Source organism: Aquila chrysaetos, chromosome 5 (genome assembly GCF_900496995.4).
Source record: "Aquila chrysaetos chrysaetos chromosome 5, bAquChr1.4, whole genome shotgun sequence".
NCBI lineage: Eukaryota > Metazoa > Chordata > Aves > Accipitriformes > Accipitridae > Aquila > Aquila chrysaetos.
Genome location: NC_044008.1, coordinates 68,658,561 through 68,686,560, shown reverse-complemented (window position 1 = coordinate 68,686,560; position 28,000 = coordinate 68,658,561). Strand labels below are relative to the sequence as shown.

General features: G+C 43.4%; 1 protein-coding gene and 1 long non-coding RNA gene across 5 annotated transcripts in view; one reads left to right on the top strand and one right to left on the bottom strand.

Annotated features, from left to right (window-relative positions):
• TMEM94 (transmembrane protein 94) overlaps window positions 1-28,000 on the top strand; it is a 52,239-nt gene that overhangs the window by 11,081 nt on the left and 13,158 nt on the right. For 2 of the 4 annotated variants that reach the window (XM_030013030.2, XM_030013031.2), the window contains 16 exons: window positions 9,108-9,227; window positions 9,910-10,037; window positions 10,610-10,746; window positions 11,417-11,613; window positions 12,407-12,558; window positions 13,182-13,284; window positions 13,598-13,684; window positions 14,214-14,330; window positions 18,125-18,181; window positions 20,038-20,142; window positions 20,760-20,924; window positions 21,176-21,385; window positions 21,554-21,869; window positions 22,611-22,784; window positions 26,033-26,135; window positions 27,297-27,514. In XM_030013030.2, the coding sequence (XP_029868890.1) occupies window positions 9,108-9,227; window positions 9,910-10,037; window positions 10,610-10,746; window positions 11,417-11,613; window positions 12,407-12,558; window positions 13,182-13,284; window positions 13,598-13,684; window positions 14,214-14,330; window positions 18,125-18,181; window positions 20,038-20,142; window positions 20,760-20,924; window positions 21,176-21,385; window positions 21,554-21,869; window positions 22,611-22,784; window positions 26,033-26,135; window positions 27,297-27,514 (2,389 nt within the window). Of the gene's footprint in view, window positions 1-2,022; window positions 2,178-9,107; window positions 9,228-9,909; window positions 10,038-10,609; window positions 10,747-11,416; window positions 11,614-12,406; window positions 12,559-13,181; window positions 13,285-13,597; window positions 13,685-14,213; window positions 14,331-18,124; window positions 18,182-20,037; window positions 20,143-20,759; window positions 20,925-21,175; window positions 21,386-21,553; window positions 21,870-22,610; window positions 22,785-26,032; window positions 26,136-27,296; window positions 27,515-28,000 lie in introns of those variants that run through there. The other 2 variants (XM_030013033.2, XM_030013032.2) reach the window with 2 other exon arrangements.
• Window positions 42-26,815, bottom strand: LOC115341018. Its single transcript, XR_005932365.1, has 6 exons — window positions 26,726-26,815; window positions 25,817-26,168; window positions 25,563-25,684; window positions 8,910-9,056; window positions 2,980-4,914; window positions 42-358 (listed from the first exon to the last, which is right to left on the bottom strand). It is a non-coding gene; the product is annotated as an uncharacterized LOC115341018 (long non-coding RNA).

Below are 28,000 nucleotides of genomic sequence, written 5' to 3'. Positions count from 1 at the left end.
ATATATGCTGATAAGAGAACAAATTAACCTGCTATGTAACCTCAGTAGTAAATTTGATATGCTAGGTTTATTTTAAAATGCTAAAAATAAAATGAACCCAAGTGAAAACATCAGTCCCAAATCTAGCTGAAAGCAATCTCTTTGCTCTAATATATGTGTGTGATGAAGAGTTAGCGCTCCTGGAACAGAGGACGTGCTCAGAGCACCACTGCAGCACAGACGTCTGTCACTCAGAAGACGAGAGACTTGTCCTCTGGCTCCAGTCAGCTAATACAGTTCCGTTGTCAGAAATGGCTGAGGATCAGAGTTTGTCAGGTGTAATGTAGGATGCCTTCCAATTTTTTCCAGAAGCCAGACACTGCAGAGAAAGGCAGAGAGTATTTTAGGAGCAATGCTTAAATTAAATGTGCTGATATCTTGTTCTTTTCCCTTTCTCCTGACTTTTTAATTTTCTGTGTATTTCTGAAGTGAATTTAATACTTGCGAAAGGTGTCATAATCTCTGCTCCCAGACCCACTCAGCATATACCAAGACAGACAGCAGCACTGATTGCCACAGGACTGTGTGAGCCTCATGAGTTTGAGTTAACTTTAGATGTAGGCTGTATTTGCAGCAACACAACTATTAAAAATTATTGACATCATCCATTCCACAGTTACCAATAACAACTGAGCTGTATTATCCCAGTGTAATTGCTGCAGCCTGGATACAGCACCGTGCCTCCTGGCCAGAGCCCAGAAATGTATTCAGGGAGCCTATGCTGTACTCCACATTGCTCCAGCTACAGGACTGTTGGTCCTGAGCTATCTTGTTCCAGGATGCCTAACAAGAGCTGCAGTCTTATGTTTGGACTGAAAAGTAGCCCAAGTCCTTTGCCTCTTTTCATCTTGCCAGTAACTGTATCTCTGTTTTTATTCCCTGCTGTTCTCTAAAACCTCAGCTCTTTTTCCAAGGGCTTTTTCACAGACTGATCCTTTTTCCACAGGCATCTCTCATCTATGCTGCTGTTTTTGTATGGTTCTTGGCTGGGCCAGTTCTTCACCCCTTTCTATATGGAATGAAACTAATTGGTTTAGCGATTGCTCTGCAGAACTGGGAAGCCCCAGTCAGAATTAGGACAGCACTGAAGTAGGACCTATATAAAAACCTGCTTATAAAGGTGCTTCCCTCCAACAATGAGAAGGAAGCATTCCTGTAAAAGATGAGAATGAGAGAGAAGCCTCATTCCTTCACCTCCAAAGGCCTTTTTATCCCATTACTTGTTGTTCTACCCAGCCCTTCTCGGTCTATGCTAATCCTTTGCCTTCTCTGTGCCATTGCCCAGGTGTCAGTAAATGGGGAGCCCCAGGCATGGTGCATGGCCATGAAGACTTTACATGCAACTTTTGGTTTAGATTGTGTGGCTCAGGATGTATGAATATTGGATGCTGAGAGGGGCTTTTGCTGCTTTCTCTATCAACAAGAGAAGAGGGAGGGAACACTTCAGACTGGACCTGTAACCATCTCAACTTGTTTAAATAGCAAATGCTTATATTTTTAAATTGAGCTTGAATCCAAAGCTGTGGAGTTGTCTGGAAGACTATCCTAGATTTATGTAGGGGAGTTAGTATTCCTGAGTGTCTCTGTCTCAATCTAGTCTTTTTCCTTGCCTGCTCAGGTGTTCCTTCCCCATAGTATATTTTATAGCACTTTGTCCTGTCTAATTTGCCATCTGCTTTTCCACAGACCCCTGTCTGTCAGCATCAACCATTACTGTGCATGCATATGCATCTCTACAGGCAGGGAACCCAGGGATTCTGGCTGTGTCGGCTCCATCTGATGAATGAACCATTCTTACAGACATCTGGTGCTATCCTGGGCAAACTTTCTTTTCTCTCTGCCTTTTTTTTTTTTTCCCCTTTCTCTCCCCCACCCCCATCCACCGCCTCCTTGCTGGATCCGCAGCGTGACTGGAAACAGGCTGAATTAATCAGCAGACTGGTGCTTCACTCTGCTGCTTCTGTCTCATTCTCTGCAGCGCTGGGCTCTGCACAGTCTTTCTCTCTCTCCCTCTTTGCTCTCTCATTTTTGGAGGGCAGCAGCAGTGCAAGTTGCTGGGGAAGTGGCGCAGGGATTTAGCCCAGATGCTCTTCAAGCAGGCCGATCTCTGGATCCCCCACCAAGGCAAATGCCGCAAAGTAAGTTTCTTTCCCTTAACATTTAAATTCAAAATGGCTTTCCCTGTTTCCCTCCCCAGCCTGCATCCTGCCTGATGTGATGGTGCGTGAAGAGCTTTGAGGTTTTGGGGAAAGAGCTTATGGCTGGATATGAAGCAGTGAATGATGATTTTAGCTAGGGAATGGCTTGGTGTTGGAGGTGATGGGGAAAGAAGCTCTGGTTTAAACTGTACATTTAACCCTAGAACCAACAGGAGGGCCAAACATTATTTTAGCTGCTGACTCCTGCTTTGCTGCCTCTTTGCCTCATGATTTAAATTTGTTTGTTTCTTCTATGGGCTTTGATCTGTAGCTGTTGAACCTTCTTATCCCTTTGAAACATGTCTCGCAGTGCACCTCCTAGGCTGTATCATAGTTTTAGTCCCCAAAGTCTTCAGCTAAAGAAGTGGGGATGGGAAGGAAGCTAATGGGGGGGATGAAAGATGTACTGAAGTTCTATGGATTTCTGAGCGTTGCTGGCCTCTGGGAGGGGATTAGCATCCTCTGGAGTAAGCTCTGCATTGGCATAAAGCAGTATGCTGTGTGTTGAAACCAGAATAAATACAGACCCCTAACTGCTCTCTGAACTTGGAGGAATAATGTAACTGGATAAATTACAGTAATTAAACCTTGATAATTGTGTAGTACGGGTGAGCTTCAGAGCAGTGCATAAACACTGCCTCATCCTGCCAGCAGCCTGGTGGGGCAGGTAACTATGGTTGGGGATTTGCTGCTGCAAACAGGACCAGACTGAGGAATGTATGATTCAAAACTGGGCTGTTACCTGGGGAGCAGTCGCCTCTTTCTCTGCCGTTGAGCTGCTACTAGCTGAGGGAGAAGCAGAATGCTGGGCTTTGCATTACCCATGTAGAAAGGTTGATCGTGCCTGTTGGCACCTTACTCTGTGCTTTATGGAGGGCATAAAATGTGAATGTCATTGTCTGGATTAAAACGGACCCTGTTCACACAAAAACGCAGTGGTGATTCACATGGCTGAGTCGTGTTGCTTTGGCCAGATCTCTCAGAGATCTGTGCTCCTGCAGCTGTGTCTCTTTGCAGCGTAAGTCTGCAGGCCCTGTTAGCGATGAGCTGCGGGGACCCTCAAAGCCAGTGTCCGCACTGTAGCCGCTGCCAGCACCCAGTTACCAAACTGTGGGGGCTCTTTTGTCCAGGGGCAGGGGGAGGTCTGGGCTGCCTTTCATCCTGTTGCTGCAGATGGAGGAAGGAGACAGTTGTTGACTATTGCTCCGTCCATTAATATGGGCAGTGTGGTGCTGAAGACTTTGCTTGTTGCATTTGATCTGAGATCACCAACAGTTAAGCTGTGGCTGCCAAGCTCATGTCAGGTGGCATTTAAACCAAGTTGAATAGCTGTGTTCATTGTGCCTTTTGATACCTTTCCTGGCATGTCCAGTTTTAAAGGCAGTGGTCCCCACAGAGCCATAATCTGCTTGATGGAGCTGGCTGCATCATGCAGGTATCAACATATATTTCTTTTTTCTGTGCTGTCCAGTAGTGTTCAGGTGGGTTGGTGAACATTATAGTCTTCACAATGACTACGGTTGGTAGGGAGTTGGTAGTCCCATTATAGAGATGAGAAACTAAGGTGCAGAGGAACATCAGATTTTCACGCTGTAATGCAGGAATCTGTGGCAGAAGAAGGAACAGAATCCAGCTGTCCTGACAGTTAGTCCAGAGTCTTAATCAAAAGTTCATCCTGTGGAATAGGAATGTGTCAGGGTGGAGGCTTCATGTAGCCTGAGTCACTAGAGAAGCACTCTTGCTAGGAGTCAGGGATCAGACCTCTTTTGAAAAGGAACCAGGTGGGCACTAAGAAAGACTATAATCAGACCAAGGATGTAAGTAGCAAAGGGAAACTTTTGCCCAGAGTGGCCTATACATTGGCTTTGCTGGCTACATCTGTATCATTTTGTAGCATGGATATGCCATTTCAGGCAGACTGAGCACTAGCTCAGCAGCTGCAGTTGGACAGAGCTGTAGCATCCTGACATATGATTTGCTTTAGAACAAGAATAAATCCCTCTCTAGCACTAGCCTGCTGTAAGAAATGTTGCCCCAAGAAATTGCGCACTGTTGTGTGTATGATGTCTGCCATCCTCTCTGATGATACCCCAAAAACCCCACTATGTGTCATGTTGTGCCTTATCCTAAGCAAGAATCTGACTTACAATACTAAATGCAAATATATTTGGTGGAGTTACTCCTTCTCATGTGTTTTTGAAACTGTGAATAATGCTTACATTTCAGGAGGTGTAATCCCTGAATTAGATTAATAGCCTGCAAAGTGTCATTGTTAAATTAAAAACTACCTTCTTTTTCTGCTAAGGAATGCAAAATAGCTCTCAGAAAAAGGAAGAACATTCTGCTGTCCAGTTTCCCGCCTCCAAATGTTTAAATCTGAAAAACAATTGAGTAGAAGTGTTAAAAAAGGGGCCTAGTGTGTGCAGCCTGGAAAGAGGGAAACAATCTGACAGCTGCCTCATAGGGGTTTTCCATACCACTCTGAATCAGAGGGCTGGATCTGCAGTCTCTGAAAATTGAAGCTTCTAGTAAATCTTCTGTTTTCTATTCCCTTATTTGTTTAAACAATCTTTGTAAAGGCAGTTACATTCAAGTGTTCAGCAGTCTTGGTGAGAAGCCCTTATTCTGCAAAGGACCGAATCCACAGAGGATGGAGGATGATTCAACCCACTTTGATCTGTAAAGCAAAGAATATATTTGTGCTCCAGTATTACTTTAAAAAATGTTTGGCACATATGATACAACACCACATATTATATCAACATTTACTGGCACAACAAATAAATTTGCTGCTGTGGATGTGTAATGGCTGTATGAAAATATAAGAGGACTTAATTACACTAATATTTTGTGTCCATTTCTCACATTCTGACCTCTGCTTGTTTGTTCGTCTTGAAGGAAGGAGCAAGACCTCTGTCCATCAGATAGCAGAGTGTGAGAATAGGTGATAAAATTTTAAGATATTCTTGAATGGTTCTGTGTGTAAAAGAACAGGATGGGAATTTTGGAGGAGAGATCAGGAACCAGTGGTGATTTTTGTGTGAGGATGAAGGTGGGCTGCGGGAAGCAGACATAAGTAGGTGGTGATGCTCGGGAACAACTTCACATTGTGGGAGGAAAAATCAGAAGATAACCATTCTTTTCCTATCTATCAGTCTGAAGAAGCTCCTGCAACTCATGAGAAAGGCAAAGGAAACCTTTTTTGCTGTGAGCCAGGCAAGGTTACAGATTTCAGCAAGGTCCTGGATCATGGGTATTGCCAACTAATTTCCCCCTGTCAAACTATGGAGGGCCAACTGAGAGGAGAAGGCAAAGAAAAGTCTACAGATTCTGTGGCTCCCCATCTCCTAGCTCTGAGCTGCTTGTCTCCTTCCTGAAGAGCCAAACCAGTTCCTAAACCTGGCCATTCGCTAGATCTAGCTCAGTTGCCCTTTCCCTAATGTTTGCAGGCAAGCTAAGCTAAGCAGTAATTTAACACGTAGGATATTTACTGAAATTGGAGAAATTCACGCATCTTTTCATCTTCCTGTCCAGTCCACACTTCAGCACATTCATCCCCTCTAGAAAATAAAATCACATGCACAAAACAAATCTCCTGCACCGTGTGTTTTTCCTTAACAGCCATCCTGCAGGTTACAACTCTTGAGAGCTGCAGTATCATCTGCAAGGCAGAGGGTTGCAATCATCCTGTGTTTACCTGGCTTGAGTCACGCCTCTCAGACTAAAGCTGTGATAGCCAGGGCAGGGGTCAGCACCAGGGGAGCTGTAAATGCACTTAGAGGCTCGTGTGCTCTCCAGCCTCTCCGGGCAAAGGAGGAAGCAACTGCTCATTTTCTCTCAGGACTTTTTCACTTTAGACAGGGGCAAAAGGAAAGTATAGCCTTTTAAAATACCTCCTGACACCCATCAGGGGTTTGCTTTCACTGTAACCTGGAATTTACTGTCTGTTGTTTTGTGGGGTTTTTTTTGGTTTTTTTTTTTTTTTTTGTTCTTCAGAGGAAACCCTATGCTAAGGCAGCTGGGTGGGAAGGTATCTCAACTGTTTCTGTTTTGACCTGAAAATTAGCAGATTACTCTTTGAGTGCAACTGTCCAAAGCAAAGATGTGAATGCTGAGTTTTTTACTAATGAACTGACACCTCCTGTGAATGGCTTCTTCACCCTGGGGTGCTCACCTCCTGTTTTGTGGCAGGAAGAGCACTTGCAGCTGATGAAAGGCTGGGAAGATCCCTCTGGGACAGCTTAAGAGCACCTAGGTTTGCCATATACAAAGGTTTACTTTAGGGCATTTGAAAAATGCCTCATTAGCAGTTGATGACTCAGCAGGGCAGCTCTTGTTGCAAAAACCTAGAGCTGCCCCTTGCCAGGAGCTCAGGGTGGCTCTTCTTGCCTGTGCCTTTGATTCCTTGGTTCCAAGCACTTTCTCTTGATGATCACTGGCAGTAGGTTATCTGAGTCACCGCAGGCAGCCTCTCACTCATATTATTACACTGTTTACCAGGCTGGCTCTGCCTGCTTTGCAGAATACTCCATGTTTTAAGTGTCAGGATGGGTGTTTAACAATCCCTGCCCGTACTGCCATTCTTCTTCCCCAGCCCTGTCACACTCTGCACTTGTCCTGTCTCACCTGCTGCAGCCACCTTCCTTTGTGGCTGCCCTTACCTTGACTGATACTATGGCAAAACGGTAGCTCCTGTGTAAAGACTGAAGCAGGTGTGCAATTTCAGGAACCTTTTTGATTATCTCTGGATTTGTTGCCTTTTTCTGCTTGCTGCCTGCTGTGATGTGGCAGTTTCTCTTTCCAGGCAGTGTGTGACTGTACTAGATGTTGGCATTAAGTGCAGCTTTCCTCTCATTTCTTCTGTAGCTCTTGAAGTATCCATTGGAACCAGCTCGGCGTCTAAGCAGACTTTGCTTTTCAGTTAAAGCCCCTCTTATTATTGCTGGCTTTCATTCTGTGTCTTTTATTTATCTGTCTGCTTTCTCTGTGTTGGAGAGGATGAGTGGGTGCTTTGCTATGCTTCAGCCAGCAGTCAGCGGGGAGAGAGAAACCTTATTGTCACTTGCTCCACGTTGCTCTCAGGCACTCCTGTTTGCAGCACTCCTGTGGTGCAGCAGCAGGTCTGTTGCCAGCTACGCTGCCTGCCATCTTCTCCTCTGGGAGTCTCTGAGAGACTCCTATGTTTAGTCCTCTGCTGATGTTACCTGGGCTGCTTCCAAGAACAACACAGAACTGCTTCCTCTATTCCTAAAACTGACACAGAGAATGAAAACTACAGCAGGATTATTTTTAGTTCTGTAAAAGTGCAGCTAAAGCAGCATTGCTAGACTGCCTGGCCAGAATTTGCTATTTCAAATTGTCCCTGATAGGTGGGGAGTGTGTGTGCAGTAGATGGTAGTTTAAAGGCATCTATCTGCTATTCCTTGATGCTTACATTATAGTTTTGCATTGGACCATCAATGCAAATGAGTCTGAAGTCTGAGATTAGTTTCCGGTAAATGTTCATCACAAAACCACTCAGTTAAGGAACAGGAAGAAAAGTGCCGATCAGAGCTGAGCTGCACTTGCAGAGCTGGGTGTGTGCATGCAGCTCCTGAAGAGCAGAGCTGCTGCAGTTTGAGACCACGGTGGATTTGGCAGGGCTGGGAAGAGCTGGTGATTGCAATAGCAGGAAGAGCTGCAGCTCCTGCCCAAGCTGTATTTGCTGGGCTGTGTGTCGCACTGGTGGGGACCAGAGGGGGAAGCTTCCTGCCTTCTTTGTGTTCAGTAGTTCTGTACTCTGTAAACAGTACGATACACCTGAACATTTCTAATGTGCAGGATATCCTATGCGCTTTACACCCTCAAGGTGTTTGTATTAAAACATGAAATGCAAATGAGAACTTTTGTTAACCAGTTCCCTGATATCTGCTGTAGCCCTTTCATGGACACCTGCCAGCTTTTCGTTGTTGATTCACTTTCAGTGATCTGGTACTCACAGTACCTCGCAGCAGTCTCTGTGATTTAAAAGAAAGGAAAGTGCTTGTGTTCTTGCCCCAGAAATGCAAGCGTTGACTCCACTTTCTTGTTATCAGCATCTTACAGCAGTGTTTTCCAGATGGCACACTCTTGGGTTGTATCCTTCCAGGATGCTACCTCTTTGCTGCCCAGTGAGGAAGCATTGCTCTTGACTCTGTGTACTTTCTTCAAGTCTAAATGCCTCCCTTGTATGTCCGTACAGTTCAGCACTTAAGACTCTAGTGCTTTCTCTTGTAAAAGGAGGAGTTGATGCCGGAGTCGTGTCTCCTCCTGAACTGATCCATGGCCTAGCACTTAAATCTGGGGGCTTCTGCATCAAAGTAGTCACAGAGGCAGGATTCATAACCAAAAATTCATGACAAGCAGTTGTGGAAATTGGACCACTCTGGTTTAGAATTGCAGATATTCTACTACTTGGTTGTTATTACTGTTAGCAAAATCCATCCTGTATCATTAAAATTTTACCATAACTGTCTGTGTTCTGTTGTCTCTACAAGCTGATACCAGTTCAAGCCTGTGTAAACCTCCGAGCTGAGCAGCCTCCCTTTGTACTGTCCTCAGCCTCTGCTGATTAGAATCTTGTTTCGCAGAAATGACTTGGTATTGTGCTTTGATAACGTATTTATCTGGCACAGTCAGGACTGGTTTGTTTACCTGATATTATCTAGGTGCTCTAATTCCAGCCAGCAGTCTAAAGTTCACAGAAGGGAAGGTGATTTCAGGAAAATGGAGAATCAGACAGGTGATGATGAGTGCAGGGCATTCACAGTAGGGTGCTCAGTCAGCCACCCAGAAAAAAGCCTAAAAAGAAAATAGGAAAGCACTAAACAGGCTTTTTTTCTGGCACCTCAGGATGAGATGACCTCAAGTTTGGGCCTTACCACAAAGAAAGCCCTCACAATCCTGAGAGACCAGTTGTCAGCACTGCTGGAGGGGCATCAGAAGGAACGGAAAAAAGTGACTTCATGGAAGGTGAGGCACCAAACAGCACACAGTTGGGCACACAGTCTCCCCTTCTCAAAGTAAAGCTGAAGATTAAACAAAAGTTGGCTGAATTCTGTCCCAGACTGCTGCTGCAAAGTGTCTGGGTGCAGAACTGCTAAAGTCCTTGGGAACAAAGCAAGGAAACTACATAAGGGTATACTTCTCTCAGCACTTCTCTCCTGGATGCTGGACCTCTGCAGGAGCTTGGCTTCACCTGTGAAGGATCTAAGGGCTTCAAGAACCACTAATGGCAGTGTGCCTATGGGGTCCATATCAGGTGGAGAGAAAGAGCTCTGAAGCTCGTCTGCCCTTGTCCACCATGTTTGTCTGGCCTGCGTGTTGAATACAAAGTGCTAGTGTTTATGCACAGTACTTAAAAGTGTTCCTCGCTTGGTTAGTGACAATGGAGCAGCCTGGCACAGAAGCCTTTTCATTCTTCCAGGCAAGAGTAAAGCAGAGAGTGTTCACCCAGACTTGCCAGCTGAGCAACTGTTAGTGCTGTAGCATTCGCATAACTGATCTGGATGCTCTGTATCCTGTTCAGGGGTTTTACAAAGTTGTGTTCACCCTGAAGTGTCAACTGCTGCCTTCACCCTTTCTCACTCTGCTTTTTCAAACGTCTGGCTCTGTATTTCATGAATGCTGACTGTCTGCTGCTCTCCTTTTGTAGGAGGTGTGGAGGAGCAGTTTTCTGTACCATGGTAACCGTTGCTCCTGTTTCCACTGGCCTGGTGCATCTCTGATGCTTCTGGCAGTGCTGTTGCTGCTGTGCTGCTACGGGAGCCAGCCACAGGGGAGGTGAGTAAAACATCCTATGCTGGTTAACTGAAGCAAGGTGGTAGTTTTATATCATCTTGATGCTCTGTGTGGCTGACATAACAGTGTTGTCCCTCATTCTTTCTAGACATCTAGACATTAGCATAGTCACACTGGTAATTCTGTCCCTATCATTCCCTTTCACAAAACTTCATCCAACTTAATTCTACTTCTAATAGACCTGTCGAGTGTCCTATGGAGAGACTGAGATTTTTTTTCCTACAGCATTTCTAGATCTTGAAAAATCCTAAGGCATTATCATAGTTAGGAAGGATTTTGAAACTGGAGAAGTTAGTGGCTTATAGAAGTTACTGTGCTGTCACATGCACCATAGCATGCCTTGACCGGGTCCTTTCAGACTTCTCTGGTGGCATTATTCTAAAGAAGTGTGATCATAGCTCCCCTGCTTTTCTTTTTTAGCCATAAATCTGTGGGATGTAGGAATAAACAACTGAGCATGTGTACATTTATCTCTGTGGGTGGCTGGCAGTGTATTGTGCTCATTTACTGAAACCTCATCTGCTTTCTGCTTTCTTCTGTTTTGCTGTGCAAAGCCAAGGTGCTGAGATAGTTAATGCACTGGCACTCTTCCTGCTTCTCCTCTTGGATCTCTTCATGATCGGGCGTCAAGAGAGGCTGAAGTGCAGAGAGGTGGAGAGGAGACTTCAGACAATCATTGATAAGATAAATGGTGAGGTCTCATTCATCTGTTTCTCATTTCCATTTGTGTTTTCCTCCCATTGGATTTTTCTCCAAGCCTGATCACATACGTTACTAATTGAGCTTACTAGCCTTCCCCTATGTTACACAGAAACAGGCTGTGAGAATTGTGTTGTACTCATGCCTGTCCTGTAAAATAGTTATTTTGAGCTGTCATGTGGCCATGCTTCCAATCTGTGTGTTATCAGGTAGGCGTCTGTTATGTCTGTGCTTTGGAGTAATTTGAATCCTCAGTATCTTACAAAAATATCTGCCTTGCAGCAGATGATGAGAGAAGAATACGTGGGGTTGTACCACAACATAGAACAGAAGGAAATAAATTGCTGTGCGTGAGCATCGTCTCAATGGAGGCTTTTGAACCTGAGGAGGCAGTTCATTTCAGTGCGGCAGTTTTAAGGACAGCCTTTAGCGTTTCCATTGTGCAAATATGTGTTTAAGGTTATAAAGTTATTATGTTTAGTTGTTAATAGTGGGTGGAGAGAGAGGGGAAAAGCCATCAAGCAGAAAGAGAGAGATGATAAAAGATCATGGGAATGGACTGAGTTTAGCACTGGCAATAGCCACTACAGGAGGTAAATCAATGTATGATTGGCCCCTCCAGAATTGTTATCACTTAATTCTTTCATGCTTTGTGCTTTCAGATACACTTGGCAAAGAGGTGAAATGGCCAGACTCCATGTACCCTGACCTTCATATGCCTTATGCCCCATCCTGGTCCCTTCATTGGGCCTACAGGGATGGTCATCTTGTCAACCTGCCTGTGAGCCTGTTAGTAGAAGGAGATGTCATTGCTTTGAGGCCAGGCCAGGAGTCATTTGCTTCTCTGAGAGGGATTAAGGTAACTTGCTTGTCTTATTTCTCTAGCCTGTAACAATATATTTCCCAGGATTTTCTTGCTAATACTCTAATTCCCAGTGTACAGATTATTGGAGTGTTTGATTTCTTCTGACCTTGAAAATAGCTTGAAATTCCAGTTCAGTCAAGGGCAGTGCTTTGTCAGACAGACTGCATCTTCTCTATGAACTCCCAAACCCAATGGACAGAAGACACTGATGTGATCCCAAAGCACCATATTTCCATCTCTTCCAGGTCAAGGGGAAATTGTAACGTGCTGCTAAATATAAGCGGAGTGAATCTGTCCAGTAGGATGATATGACATACAAACCCCTACTTTATCCTGGTTTTTATGTGGAGAAATAGTTTGTCTGCTTTGACCTTCTCCTTACTACTGATTTACAATAAAAGAAGATAATATAAAATATCTGGGGTAGAAGTAAATTAACAAATCAATTACAAGATCTATGCAAAGATTTTGCTGCTTGAAGAAGATTGGAAAAAGTTTAAAGCTTGAAATTTACCTTTGTTGGTTTTTATCATAACTTTCACTCCAAATGCCAATTTTCATGAAATAACCAGATATGCTTGAACACAAACATTTAATTTTGCATCAAGTTTGAAGCAGTAGTTTAGCTCATGAATTTTTGAGACATGAGAGAGGGAACTGTGACAAACATGTATTGTGTCACTTGCAGTGGGAGGGGTCGTGCTGGACTAAACCTCCAGTCCCTTGCAGCAGGATTCCACTGAGGCCCCAACTGTGCAGCCTTGGGGCTCTCTGACTTCTTTTCTAGGATGATGAGCACATAGTTCTGGAGCCAGGAGATCTGTTTCCACCTTTCTCACCTCCACCCTCCCCACGGGGAGAAGTGAAGAAGGGACCTCAGAACCCTCAGCTGTATCGTCTCTTCCGTGTCTTGAAGACCCCAATAATTGATAATGTCAGGTGGGTTCAATACAGTGCACAATGCCTGCACAGCTTGTCTATGTTCTTGTTGCTGCCTTGTGTCAGCAAAAAATGAGACTTACCAGTCCAGGACAGGAATTTTCAAATATGCTGTGCTGTGTCTTCTCTATTACCTGGGAATGCTATAAGTCTCTTACTGTCTGTCTTCAATTGTCCTCCTTAACTGGTAGGTTAGGCTAATATATAAAACCACATATATGCTAAGTATTACTGTTGAGCTCATTGCTTTTCAACTAAATTTGAACAATGTGGGGAGGTCACAGATTTCATGCATTTGATGTAACCAGCCATATCACACCCTTTGGTCAATTGGAGATAGAGATATCTGAATGTCCTTGTTGGAGTTTCAGTACACATTGGGGCAATGGAGCCTTCCTGTTAAGTTGGTGAGGAGACCTGGGGCGTTTGCTCAACAGCACTGCAAATTTACCATGGCAAGTACAATGCTGCTATTATAGAACTTGGCTTCTTTTTTGAAGGTCACCCCTCATAGCATAGGGTGAACACTGTTCCAATCAGGTCTACCAGGAGGTTTATATCTGAAGAAAGTGCAGGGTTAGGGTCTTGGTTGCTGAAATCTCAAGCTGTTTTCCTTTTTTTAGGTGGTGTCTGGAAATGGCTTTGTCACGTCCTGTGACAGCCCTGGATAATGAGAGATTCACTGTACAGTCAGTGATGCTGAAATACGCTGTCCCTATTGTACTGGTAGGTCTCATTTCAAGCCTTTGTTGTTGAATATAGCCATGTTTTGTCAATAAACATGAAGAATTTGCAGCCATCAACAGGAAATTGTGGCCAGGCCCTAACTCATGCAGCTGACTCTGTGTGTACCTTGGGTAGTTCAGAGAAGCAAAGATGCTGAGCCATCTAACCATGAGAATGGAGGGAGGAACTGCAGCAGCAGACCAAGTATATCTTCCAGACTTTCCCAGGGCTGAGAATATTACAAGGCAGTGAAAACTCTTTCCCTACAAGTACTAGTAGTTAGCTGATAGTGTCATCTCTCTTTGAATTGCAGGCTGGCTTCCTGATCACCAATGCTGTGCGCTTCATTTTCAAAGCTCCTGGAATTACTTCTTGGCAGTACACTCTTCTTCAGCTACAGGTAAAGGAGAGCTTTGAGCTCTGCTACACCTCCTCCCCAGAGCACTGAGACCGATTCCCTCCCTCAGCAACTTGCTTCATCCTATGACAGCATCCTATGCAGGCCCTTGTGCACGCTGGAACCAGGAGCTCTCAGTGGAGCAAGACAACAGCTCTACCCTTGCCATTCCTCCCAGACTGCCCTTTACATTGTTTGCTCTCTCTCACTTGCCATGTGTGTGTATAGAGAGAGAGAGATACATGGTATCCTTTGCCTTTAAACTTGTAAGAGTTTATGCCAAATTCAGCAGGAAAACCAGCTGCGAGTTGGTGTGATTTATTCATGTTCTCCTTCATTACAAACCCCTAAGGGTGTGTGTGTCTCCCCTCCTGTGCTTCTCCTTGTGTTGCGCTGCTTCCAGTGCAAGTAGTCTCCTTCCTTCCTGCCATTGCCTTTTACCCATCCTTTCACTGTGGTGGACAAGATGTCATGTGAGAGGTCTGACTTCTTGTTGTCTCTGTGCTTGCTGGTGATGGCAATTTTTTTTCAGGTGAATGGTGTCCTACCCATCCTTCCATTGCTCTTTCCTGTCCTGTGGATTCTTGCTACAGCCTTTGGAGAAGCCAGAGTCTTGGCCCAGATGAGCAAGGCCTCATCCACCTCACTGGTAGGTATCTCTCCACTGGAGAGAAAAGGGCAGGAGATGAGAAGGGCTCTGTGAAGTGAGCACAATGAATTCAGCAGATGTGTCCACATAATTGTAAAAGCTTTGGATCTTTGATTGTCCCAGCTATGCCCTCTCGCTGGGGCACAGTGTGGCTTCTTTTTGAACAGATGTTTTAATTTTTTCAGCCTGTCTACAGATATCCTGTGGTGATAGGAAGCTCCAGTGATTCCATAAAACTCTTCAAGGCATGTGCTTTCTATCAGCTAAATGTAATCTGTCAGATTGGTCAACGTGGAGATAAATGCCCTGTGGTGACTATAACTAGGGAATGTTTAGCCACTGAGAAGGAATGGGGTGCATGAGATCCTCTGCAATCCCCTGTTTTAATGTGTGGGCTGAACAGCCCTTTCCTGAGGCTCTGGGGCTTTGCTTGCAGGCACGGCCTTGGCAGTAGGTCAGGGAGTAAGAGGAATTTCTGGTGGTTGTGCTGGTTTGGGGAGTGGAATTTGGTAGTTTGATGGGTGTGTGATCCTGAACTAGATGCGCTGATGGGTGTCTCTTGTTCTGTCCTGGTGGCAGTGTTGGTGAGATGCACTGTGCTATGTTTGTCTTCTGTGCTGACTTCTGTTACGCCTGTACTTGGACAGAGTTTCTCTCTCCTTCTTGTCCTTCCTTGGCCTCTGTGGCCCCGGGTCTGTGTTTTCTGTTCTTTTCCCTATAGGTTGTACATAACTAAGCTGCTTGTGTCTTGGGAGGGAGGACTCATGCTACCTCCCTCAGTGGTGTTTGCACCTTTACGATCTCTTTTGAGTGTTTTTTTCACTTTACTTTTCCCACCCATTCTCAGCACTGCTTGGTTTCTGTCTTTGGAACCTTCCTCTTTCCCTTTACACCTTGCTATTTGGCTGGGAAAAGCCAGAGCTTCTTGGCTTCCCTGCTTCATCATTCTCAACATATCCATTTGCCCTGTCACTCATACTTGCGCCTTCCTTGTGTTCTTTCCTGTCTTCTCCTTTTTCTTGTCCAGGCAACTCACTCTGTCCAGCCAGCTCTTTCTGTGACATCTCAAACATGGTCCTCCATCCTTGCTGCTGCAGAACAAGCGTTGTGATGTGCCTTGGTCATTCTCCCCCTTGACTAGGGCAGTCTTTTCTTGGCCTCTCTATTTCACTCCTTCCTTCCCTCTACTCTGTTAAAAGTGTAGCAGGTAAGACCCTCTTCCTCTCCAATCACTTGGCCTGTGTGACACTCTTCTCCACCTTCTGCCCCCTCCCATCGTGTTCAAGCTGTTTGATTCCCAGTTTTTCAAGGCCATAGGTGACCCTTGTGACTGGTTAGTCAGACATACTGCAGGACACAAACCAGTCCCCCCCGCCCCCCAAGCCCCTGCCTCAAGTTGCATTACTACAGTTAGACTACATCAGCTTTCCTTTTAGAAAGGAATTTGATGTTGGTTTGAAAACGTTTTTACTGCCTTTGATAGGTCATTTCAGTAATTATTTACCTTCACTACTAAAAATGGGCATTCTATGTCAGTGGGATTTTTGTAGTATCTGATTTCCAGCCCTTGGAACATTTACATCTTCTGTCTCCTAGATTTAAGAGCACACCAATGAAATTTCTGGTCTGTTGTAGCTACTCACATTCCCTTTTATCGTCTCTGGTTAATTAAACAGTTTAAGCACCTTGAGTCACTATAAGTATATTTTCCAACCCTCTAATCTTTCTCTTGGCTTTCCTCTTAGCTTTCTCCAGTGCTTCAGGATCACTGTAGAATTATGAATCTCTAAAACCCACAAAATATTCCAGTAACATTTGTGTTTGTGCTAAATTTCAGAATAATTTGGACTTTCTACTCTATGTTCCCTTGTTAGTGCAACAAAGGATCATTTTAGATCTTTTAGCTACTGCTTTAAATGGCCAGGCTTTGTTCAGCTGATAATCTACAGAGTTACTGCTTTCTAAGACAGAGTCCTCATCCTGTAAGTCCAACCTTCATTTTTGCTCCTAGGTATGCAACCTTACTTTTGCGCCTGTTGGTATGCATGTTTTTGCTTATTTACCAAGCAATCCATATTGTTCTGTAACAGTGGTCTGTTATCTTCATTATTGGACCCTGCTCCAAACTTTGTATAGTTTACAGTCTCTATCAGTAATGGTTTTTTTTTTAGTTTTCTTTCAGGCTATTAACAAAATACCCAGATTTGTCCCTGCTTGAGCTAGTAACACATCCTATTGTAAATAATTTCTCAGTTTCTGTTACATTTGGAGATAGTCTATTTCTAATAGATTTAATATGGGCCCTATTTCTATGGTATTACTCTAGTATTTGTTAGAAAACCAGTAAAACTTTTTGTATCAAGTCAAAGTACCAAGTGGTCTAAGTCAAAAGCATTACTTTTATCAGTCAAATTTGTAATTTTGTCAAAAAAGATATCACAATAGTTTGATGAGACTGATTACTCATATACTTGTGTTTGGCACTGGTTGTATTATTCCATTTCTTTTCTTTTAATTGAGTCTCATATTAGCTCCTCTCTTATTCTGCCTGAAATCAAAGTCTGCCTGGGGTCCTGTGGTAACTTGGTTTGTTCTCCTTACCCTTTTTAGGCATTGGCACCACATTAGCTTTCTTCCATTGCACTGGGACTTAGTCCATGCTTCAAGCCTTGTGCAAAATCAGCAGTAATAGTCAGAAAGTTGTCCAGACTTGCTAATTTAAACATATTTACTTTCAGAAGCTAGTGTTAGAACGGAAAATATTTCATAGTTATCATACAGTATGATTATATCACTGAATAAGGAATAGCAATATTTATTTAACACATCTGCCTTGCCTGCAATATCATTTGCAATTTCACTATCTTAAACAAGCAGTGGACTGATTTTAATTACCTACTGGTATACTTTTTATTATTTTTATGTTAATTTTTACTTCTATTTTCACTTCCACTCAAAACTGGACTTTTTTATTTTTACTATGGGATTGTTGCTTTTTAAAATTTTAATAAAATATTGTTAAACAGTTCCTAATTATTCTTTATAGTTCTCACTTTACTTCTGACAAACTTGTCTTCGCTTTTTTCAGCTTTGTTAAACTGATCCTTTTTAAAGTGCCAGATATATGCATTATTATTTGGGATGTCGTTTTACTTGCATACAAATGGAATCGCTGTGTTCACTTATGCTTATGAATATACTTAAACTGTTTTTCAAAATCACATCTACTGTGGAATTCCTTTGTGCTGGATGCACAAATTTTGAGTTAGTAAATTTCTCGGTGTAATTCCAAGAGCCCCATGGTAGTGCTCTGCTATAATTTCTTTTCATTTCCTTCCACATCCCATTCATATCACCTCATTCCTCTGTGTCCATTGTGTTCCAGGCACCTGGTTTTACAACCACTCTTCTAGCTCCCTTCTTTTAACTGACCCATATAGCTTAAAAACAGATCAGTCAATCCTGGTTCTTTCTGTCTAAAAATAACCATCCAGAAAGAGCCTCCTCTGGGTCTAATTGCTATTATTTTCTCTGTAGACATTTAGGTAATGACTGTGTGCTCTTCTGTGATGTACAGCACCAAGCACTTTGACTGTGCTTCACAAGCAAATAAAGACATAGTCCATTAAAGACTTAACTGCTTTGATGAATTATTGGTCTGCCTTGGTATAGTGATTCCCACAGAGCAGGAGTCCCGCTTTCTTCTCTCTGAAGGCACAGTATTTAGGGAAGGATGTTCCTCATGGCACATTTCTGAACACGATTATAGTAACTGGTCTCTTCTCTTGCTGCAGCTTGCTAAGTTTTCAGAGGACACTCTCAGCAGCTACACAGAGATGGTATCTTCTCAGGTACTATTATTATACATTGTTTTCTTCCATCTTCACCGCAGAACTTCATGATACTCTTTCCCTTCCTCTCTGATCTCCTGCTTGTTCCTAGACCCTTTTTACTTGTGTCAGTTGTCCATTGTCACCCATTTGCTGCTTTAATTTGCTATGCATGCAGGTTGCATGTCTTTCCCCCACACCTTCCCATGTAGATCCTGCTCTGCTGACCAGAGATTGAGGTGACCTTGATACTGAGTAAGGTTGTGCTTTTCTGAATATTGCAAATGGTTTGAAATCAACTTTTTATGTCCTGAAGAAAGTACCTCTTTCAAGTTCCCCTGTTCCAGGAGTAAAATAAATTTTTTATGGTGTGTGTCAGAAAGAAGGGAAGTATTTTGCTTGTACGAGAAAAACCTCCTTCTTCAAGCCAAAACTAAAGAACAGAGGGGATGGCAGTCAGCACCAAGACCAAATGTGAAGAGGGGACCATGGGAAGTTCAGGCTTTTAAAAAGTCTGATCCTGTTTCATAGGCTCCTTAACAAGCTTAAGCACATTACTAGTGCTTCCAAAGCTGGGGCAAATAAACATTCAGAAGACCTTTTTCTGGGGGCGAACTGCATCTGGCCACTCTATAAATTGCATCATCCAGATTAAACAGGTGGGTAGAGGAAAGACACTTTTCTGTCTAATCTGGCATTAAGATTCCCCTTTCCATAAGGAGGCAGATGAACTCTAGGAGTGATTAAAAATCCCTAGATATTATAAGAATCAATTCGTATTTCCTTGCTCCCAACCACACAGAGGAGTGCACATGGATGCACACACACACACGCTTCCTTTGCTGAATATTTTGTTGCCTTTCTGTGCCAGTTCATCATTTAGCTGAAATGTTTTTCAGGTGTGGGAGTGATTTGACCTGACCTTCCTCATTGAAAAGATCTGTTTCTTTCCTTTTGTACCTATGTAACATTTTTGCTTATGAGAAACTGGTTTAAATAAGAGCTTTTTTCTTCCTGGTGATAGCTCATGATTGTTTTGCATTTGAGCTTATGGCTGTACTAACCCTTAGGATCTAAGAAACTTGATTTAAGGAGCTTTGGGGGAAGTGCTCTGCAGTGACAGCATTCTGGAACGACAGCTAAAAAGCAGTAAAACAACAATGTAATGCAAACCTGGTTTTGCTGGCTTTAGGAGTGCACAGCCAAAAACATACAGGTCTGGTGCTTGGATTGATTGCTGCCATCCAGACTCACTCTGAAACGTTTTCATGTGGAAGATGAAGGGTGCCAACTTTACATTTTAATTGTGCAAAATATCCCCTTCTTTCAGTTCATTACCATGTTGATTACAATTCATTTGTAATGATGGAGTAGTTAGGGCACCTTGGCTTTATTTCCAACATTGGCACTGCCTCAGTAAGTAACCTTGGGCAAATCACCTCACCACAGTGACTCCATTTACCCAATTTGCAGCATGGTGATGATAAGCTTAAGGTCTCAAACTCTATAATCTAAGGGGATGAGAGTTACTTTAGGAAAAAATACTAAGAGGTAACAACTGATTCACCCCAAATGAAATCACTTCAGAAACCCTTCCTGTGTTTTTGGGTAGACAAAGGTAGTTTCCGTGAATTCTCAATTCAACAATCAGACTGTCTGTTAGCATCCTCTGGAAGGGGGAATAATTGCCTTTCCATTGAGAAAATCAGCGCTGTATCAGTTAACAGGTTCCCACGAAGACCACTGTTTATCTTAAAGTGTATCACTGTGTTGAACCTGAAAGCAGGTAATGTCATACTCCCCTTTTTTCCTTCTGTCCCCTCATCTTTCACTGAGTGAGTCTTTAATTGGCTGATGTCCTCTGCTTCCCTTGGCAGGAAATGATACGCTGTATCTGGAGCCACTTCCTCTGTGTTTTAAAAGGCAAATCCCCAACTCTGAGCTTCACTTCCAGCTTGCTGCATAGTCTGGGATCTGTCACTGTGAGTATTGCTGGGTTGTCAGAAGGAGGAGCCCTGTGTGGATGCTTCATTTGCATTGTTTATGTCGTCCTTCCCTGAGCATAGACTGTTGGCAATCAGTTCACTGTGCTGGAATTAGAAACCCTTCAGGCACCTGTCTTTGTAGAAGAGTTTATAACTGTTCTGTCTTGTCCAAGCAGGACATTTACAAACTAAAACAATGGTTAGGCGTACTCTGTGGCATCTAACAGGATGTCTGTATTTTCCAGCTCTGGTTCTGGTCCCATAACCCTCTTGACTCCTGTTCAAGAGCCAGCTGGTTCGGGTCCTGATAAGGTACTAGCTGGTGAAACAGGTTGAGTAGTTGCTTCCTTCCCGTGGTCTTCATGCCTAGTTTTGCAATATCCTGAGATAAAAATGGTGTTAAAACAACCCATCAATCCTGCTAGAGCAAGGAATTCTCCGATTTCTTGAAGGGTTATCAGTTGCAGTTTCTTAAGACAGAAGGTTGGCAAAGGAGACACTTGTCTATCCTCCCATGTGTTTATTAAACTTGTGATATTTACAACTATGCATGAACACTGAGACATGTTTTCACTCAGATTTTGCTTTCTTGGGTGTGTTGTGGGATGTTCTAGGTGCTCTGCTGTGTAGACAAGCAGGGGATTCTTTCCTGGCCAAACCCCAGCCCAGAGACTGTTCTGTTCTTCAGTGGGAAGGTGGAACCACCTCATGATAGCCATGAAGATCTGACTGATGAGCTCTCTACACGGTCCTTCTGCCACCCTGAGATGGAAGATGAGGTGAGTGATATGTAATCCATAATGTAGTATGTTGACTCTAATCATAGTTTGACTGACATGTACAACATGGTATTATAGAGGGGGGCCCTTTGGCTGTAGAGAAGTCCTGTGCCATAATTCTTTGCTTAAAAGATGAAGAAGCAGCGAGGATGAAATCCTCTTCTACAGGAGTCCGAAAGCAGCAGGTGAGTCAGTAGTGGCTCATGTTCAACCACTGAATCACCACTGTTCATTTTGTTGGTCTCTTGCAGCCCCATGAAAGAGATGCTTTGCTCTCTGGCCCCCTGGCAGACACAATCCACATGACCAACGAGCAAGAGAGAAACAACTGGTCTAGTGACCCTCCAAAGGCTCCTGATGCCCATGCCCACCGAAAGCCAAACAGCAGAAGCAAGCATCCTTCTGGGTCCAATGTGAGTTTTAGCAAGGACACAGAGGGTGGAGAGGAGGAACATACTCAGGTAAGGCATAGTGAAGGGGCACACAAGTAGTCTTTTGTGGAGCTATAAGACAGACTTAAACTCATAGAGTCTTCCCTTTGGGGAATTTAATTGGGAATTCCCTGCGGGATTCTAGGCTCAAGCTATATTCATTGTAACCAACTAGAATTTTCCTGTCTGTTGGACCAGGTTGTTGGTGACAGTGAGGTGTTGGCTTGTGAGGCTGAAGACTTTGTGTGTGACTACCACCTTGAGATGCTTAGCCTGTCCCAAGACCAGCAGAACCCCTCCTGCATCCAGTTTGATGACTCCAACTGGCATATGCACTTGAATTCTCTCAAGCCTCTGGGCCTGAATGTGCTGCTCAATCTCTGCAATGCGAGTGTGACAGAGCGTCTGTGCCGCTTCTCTGACCACCTCTGCAACATTGCCCTCCAGGAAACTCACAATGCTGTGCTGCCTGTCCATGTGCCCTGGGGCCTCTGTGAGCTTGCCAGACTAATAGGTAAGGAGAAATTGGATGAGCAGACACAGAGAAATCAGGGCTGTCAATAGACACTTAATCCTTAGAGAGCACAAGAAAAATATTTCCCCAGTCCTGGTTGCTGAGAAGGTGACATTACAGAGCTGACTGTTATTGTTTGGTTGCCAAAACAGTCTATTAAAGAGATTGCTTTTGGCAAGTTCTGACACTGTAGACACTATCAAAGGAACAAATGTCATCAAGGATATTTCCAGCCAGCCCTGGCTTGGCTTGGTATTCTTCTGGTTCAAGTCTGCCAATCTCATCAGGAGACAAAGAATACCTGCTAATGGACAGATAGCTGCCCTGTCTTTACGGTAATGCTTTACCAGGAGTTTGGGTATAAATTATGTGAGGTACCTCAGCTCATTTTATAGATGGGAAAACCAAGGCCTAGGGGAGATAAGAGATTAGAGGTAACACTAGGATTAAAATCTGGAAGCTCTTGAACTCGCTTCTGTGCCTGATCTTCAGTGTCACAGTTCCTGTCTTCAGCGAACCAGAAGCATGAAAGCTGTAATTACTAATAACATCTAGTCTTTCTGAATGTTTTTCATCATAGATCTTGAGCCATCTTGGTGTAGATGCACAGCTCACCTACCTATTGCTGGGGATATGTCAGAATGAGTGCAGGCAAAGTGGATGGCACAGAAGCAGGAGAGAGGACCTTTCTTTTGCTTTGGTTAGAGCCTCATTTTTCTCCTCCTTGTGTTCGTGTTTCAGGTTTCACACCAGGTGCTAAAGATCTTTTCAAGCAGGAAAACTATTTGGCCTTGTACCGCTTGCCAAGTGATGAGATGGTTAAAGAAACAATCCTGGGGAAGCTTTCATCAATCACCAAGAGGAGACCACCCCTGAGCCACATGATTAACCTTTTCGTGAAGGACACCACTACCAGTAAGGCTGCCCCTTTCTTTGGCCATCCACTTGGTATGGGAAGACCTTTTCCGCAGAGCGTAGAAAATGTCAGACTGGGACAGTCTGGAGTCCCTGTGGGGTGATAGCCTTGCTCTGCCTATGGCCGGTACAGATAAGCTCAACAAACCTTAGTGATCAGTGCTATGGCATACTGAGGGGAGGAATTCTTCCCAGCTCTGGCTCACTCCATAAATAATTTTTTAAAATTATCTTAGATAGCACATAGTAAACCTGTTTTCTGGGACCAAATGGCAGTGCAGAGCAAGTTGGGAGTTCTAGTGGGTTTTGAATAGACTTCATTATGGTAGTGAAACTGATAGTGCACAGGGTTGAATATTACTCAGGGTTTTAGCTAGTGATGTTAATCCTTCTGATAACCCAAATTATAAATCATTATCTTCATGAGCTGTCTAGTGTATTATATTGCATACTCTATTTCTATATTGCATACTAATAAGAAATCACAGAAATCCCCTGCAAACTCATGGTGACCATGAATACAACACCTGAAGCCATGCTGAATTTCCCACTCCTTCTACTCCTTCCTGTTCTAATAGGAGTGGGCTAGGATGGAAAGGACGTACAGCTGGGCACCATGAGGTCTTAAAGCACCTGAGCAAGATTTAACAGCTTGCCTGACAGAGCTCTTAGTCTCTTCGTAATAAATTGACTGAACTTGGCGCTCTGGAGTTGACATATGTTCAATATTGAATCTGAAATATGATTATTATGCTGGCCAGAGATTTACCAGGTAAATGGTCTTCTCTTGCCCAATTCTTCTTAGATTTGTATCTTAGTCTGGGGAGGAGCTTTTTCGTTTGTCCTGATTGCTGCTATCTTGCCTTTGTGAGCAAGAATTTTTCTGATGCTGAGATTCTTAGTGTAGGGAAAAACCTTTAATGTTGCCTCATTTCAACTCCTTATCCTCATTTTTAAACGGTTTAGTTTAGAGGCTGGAGCTCAGACAAATATGTGTGTGACCTGGATTATGCTGTCTAGAGTAAATTCTAAGAGGAATTTTGCCAGTGGGTTTAGTTAACCATTGGAACACCTCTCACGTGATAGTCTTGTCCCTTGAAACTTTCTAAAATGTGTACAACCAGAAATAATGGATTATGCAGGTAATATTGGGTTAATGGGGATAAATTGGCTCAGTTATGCAGCAGTGTCAGATCAGATGATCATAACTAACCTCTATTGATACATTATTTGTGAATAAATCTTTGAATCCACCCACTCCCATGACATGCTGAAGTCAAAGGGAGATACATAATTCTACAGCTGTAGCAGAAATAGGACGTAGTTTATCTGTATGTTCCCTTGCTATTCCATTGAAATATGTGTCTCACCATCTGGCAGTGTTCATCCCAAATCCATAGTAACCACATGGAAATGAAGGGCTTACTGGCATCTTCAGTGGAGTAAAATGGCTTGATACTGTCTCTGTCTTCCTTTGTTATAGCTACACTCTTCGATTCCTTTTGCTCTGTCTCACTGGCTCAGCTGTAGCAGCTTGGTTCTTCCTAACAAGTCCCAGCAGTCATGAATGGCTAGTCTTACTCCCTGTCCTATTCATTAGTTTTCTGCCTTGTGCCAGAGAAATCCTGGCCTTCATGTTCATGATTTAGGAAGGGAAGAGGCTGAACTTACTTTACTGGCAATGACAGCTGAATGAACTCCTTCCACTTTAGAGTGTGTGCTGTCACTGTCATTTACCGCTTAGAAGGACTGTTGTGTGGAATGCTGACAATACTGAATGGGAAATGGATTGCTATTGCTGTCAGGCATGAACGTAGGTATGTCTGTGCGTGTGGTCATCTGCAAGCTCTTGGTCTGTGTCCAGGGCATAGGTTTTGCATGAATCAATAAACATTTCTTGTTCCCTCTTTCCTAGCAAGGCCTATCTGACCGTAGGAGCAAGGTGGGAAGGATTGGGTGTTTATACAATAAAATTAACCAGAGCTCTGCACAAGTACTTCTTTGTGTCCCTGAGACAGGCTCCTTTCACACAGAGCTCCTATTCGTCTTGGAGGTTTGTTATGCTGATAAACTTGGCGTGTGATGACTATTTATAGCAGAAAGCAGAGAGCTGCTATGTTTTGGAAAATCCTCCGGTGTTCCTGAAGGTCCCTGCCTGGTTTGTGCAAGTGGATATTCTTGGCTCTTGATTTCACCAGCTAGTATGAGCATTTGCAGTCAGCAACAATGCCGGCAAGAAGCCTTTGGGCTCATTTTTCTTGGCAGTGATGTTTTTTTCATTAGATCAGCTTTGAAGCTGTTGGGGGCAAAGTCACAGAGCAGCTGGAGGAGGGAACCTAGACAGAGAAGTCTACGTGCATGCAATGTTAATGTATCAGTGCAAATGAAAGGGGGCAGGAAGTGTGGAGGGGGAGGCAGCCTTGCATCTTTTAACTTGTGTCCTGTGCCTGGGAGCTGCATCAGACAACTGATATCACGCACCTTTGAGAAACGCTTTTTAACACCTCTGTCTACAAGAGGGAATAAAATATTTTAAGTCTGTATTAAAGAATAAAGTAGTGGAAGAAAAAAAACAGGACAAGCTGTGGCGTCCATTGATTTTCAGTCCTTCCCTGATCACAACATGAGTTACTTTTTTAGAGTCTGTTATGCTGAACTTTTGACCCATCCTGATTTAACACATTTTCAGGACCCTTTGTGAGACAGGCTGTTATCTAATGGGTCACACTGTTAAATTATCTTCTACTTGAATGGAAGGTATTCAAGAATAGCTCTTACCCTTTAGATGCATGGCTGGCCTAAAATCGAACGCACTTTCCAGTGTAGGCAGACTTTGATCCCCGCAGGCTCATCACTGGTGCTTGTGCTCTCTTGAGAAGAGGAACACAGGAATATCTTTTCTTCTGCTCTGTTGGATACAGGAGCAAGATATTATCCCACCTTTTGTAGGAACAGGATTGTCACACAGTGTAAGGGGAGAATAGGAGCTGACTATGTGGCTCACATTTTATCACAGCCTTGTTTCTACTCACAGTTAGATAAATAGCAGCTGAATATATATCATCCAGTCTTGAATAATTTCTTGACGGAGACTGAAGACTTTCAATAGAGGAAAGGGGATATCTGGAGTGCGTCAAGGCAGTTTGCAGGAACACTCGCTTTTAACAAATAAGGGAGCGGTTGGTATGATATCCCTTTCCTGGGAGCCTGTTTGTGTGATGCTGACTCGTTGTTCTCCTACACTTCAGGCACTGAGCAGATGTTTTCTCATGGGACAGCTGACATCATCCTTGAGGCCTGCACAGACTTTTGGGATGGTACCGATATCTACCCCCTCTCTGGCTCTGACAGGTGGGCAGCTTTGTCATTTGGTGCATTCAGGACCTGCAGATAAATTGCAGAGGGAACCTGGTCACTCTTGGTTAAAATACCCTTTACTGATGCTTGTTAAGCTATTTAATAGAAGCTTCAAGTAGGTTATGAACATGAGGTGTCTCTGCTTATAATTAATTGTTATAATTATAGCAATGTAAGAGATCAGATAGCAACAAGCAATCTGTTGGACTGTAAGACTAAGCCATTTCTTACTGTACCTGTTAACATACTAGCCTCTTATAAGTGGACTCTGACTGTGCTATGTAGCAGGACCGTGAATTATAATCAGGTCATATGCTGGTGGCAGAGAGGTTTTTTGTTGTTCAAGACAAATGGCTTGTCTTACATGAAATGCAAAGTGATCAATTCTGCCTGCTGTTGACAGCTTCAAATGAGTCCACCACAATGCATCACAGACCAGTAATGTTTAGTTTCATTGACTAGCAGCACATTGTTCTTCTAAGTCTGGTTATCCTCAGGTGTAAGAAAACTCCCACTGGTCCTTTTTAGAATATTTATAATCTTAGAAGCCAATGAAAAATCCCATGTATAGTCTAATTTGTTACCTTTATGAGTTCAACATAGAGAAGGAACTTTACACTATTCCAGTGACTGAATAAGGAGACTTCACATACAGCTCCTGGGACCCAAACTCTGAAAGGGGATAGGAGAAAAATCTGTTACTGTAACTATCTCTGCCATAGATACTATTGTCAGAGTTGTCAGTTCCTTCCTTGGTGTTTTTCTCCCTACAGATAAATTCTGTCTGATGAGTTAAGCTTCTGCTGTCATGCAGTGAACTTCCTTGGAGTCATCTGGCAGCCATATAGAGCATATTATATTAATAAGTGTATTCAAAGAGTACTGTGTTCATACTCATCAATCTCTCTGATGAGCAAACAGAAATGTTCACCACTTCCCCTGTTGGAATATATGTTTTTGTTGCCCTGTAGCGCCTGCAGCTTAGAGAATGCAGAAACAGTAAGGAAAGGCTTTTTCAGAGTCTCTGACCACTCCTCATGGAATACATTTTTCCAAATACCCAACTGGTGATTTCTACATTGAACTACGGTGTACGTTGTCAGAAATGCATCACATTTCTGCTAACTTTGTCTGGTTTTTGTCTCTTCCACATAGGAAGAAGGTGTTAGATTTCTACCAGCGAGCCTGCCTCTCAGGATACTGTTCTGCCTTTGCATACAAGCCAATGCATTGTGCCTTGTCCTCCCAGCTCAATGGCAAGTGCATAGAACTGGTGCAGGTCCCTGGGCAGAGTGCTATCTTCACATGCTGTGATCTCCCTGGGACGACACCCATCAAACAGAGCAGTCGGAGGAATAGCTGGAGCTCAGATGGTATGCGTCTTCTGTGCTGTCTATAATAAGGTCTGCTGCTGGGCCAGGTGCTTGCTTTCTGATCAGTCTAGAGCTGTAAGAACATTGTTATTCAGAGTAGCAGATGGAAATTGAGAACTAAGAGTTTCTGAAGTAGATGCATTTCCAGAGGAAGTAATGATGTAGCAGCTGGTAGGTATGTTTCTAGTTAAGTTATTCAAAGCTTGCAGAGAAATTCTTCTACTTGTACGCAGTCTGTTGCTTAAAGCAGGCAACTAAGAATCAAGACTTCTGGGTATTTCGATACTTGGTTTGCTATTTGTCTAATTTTATGGAAATCACATATGTTGGGTTTTTGAAAGGAATTAAATGTATGATGGTATGCAACTATTCTCCCTTGATGGATTTTGTTGCTGTGCTGAAGGAACTGATTCCCACTAGATGAATTGTACATCTCCTCCAGAATAGCAATGGAAAGTGAGAAGTAAGCACATACCATTCCATAAC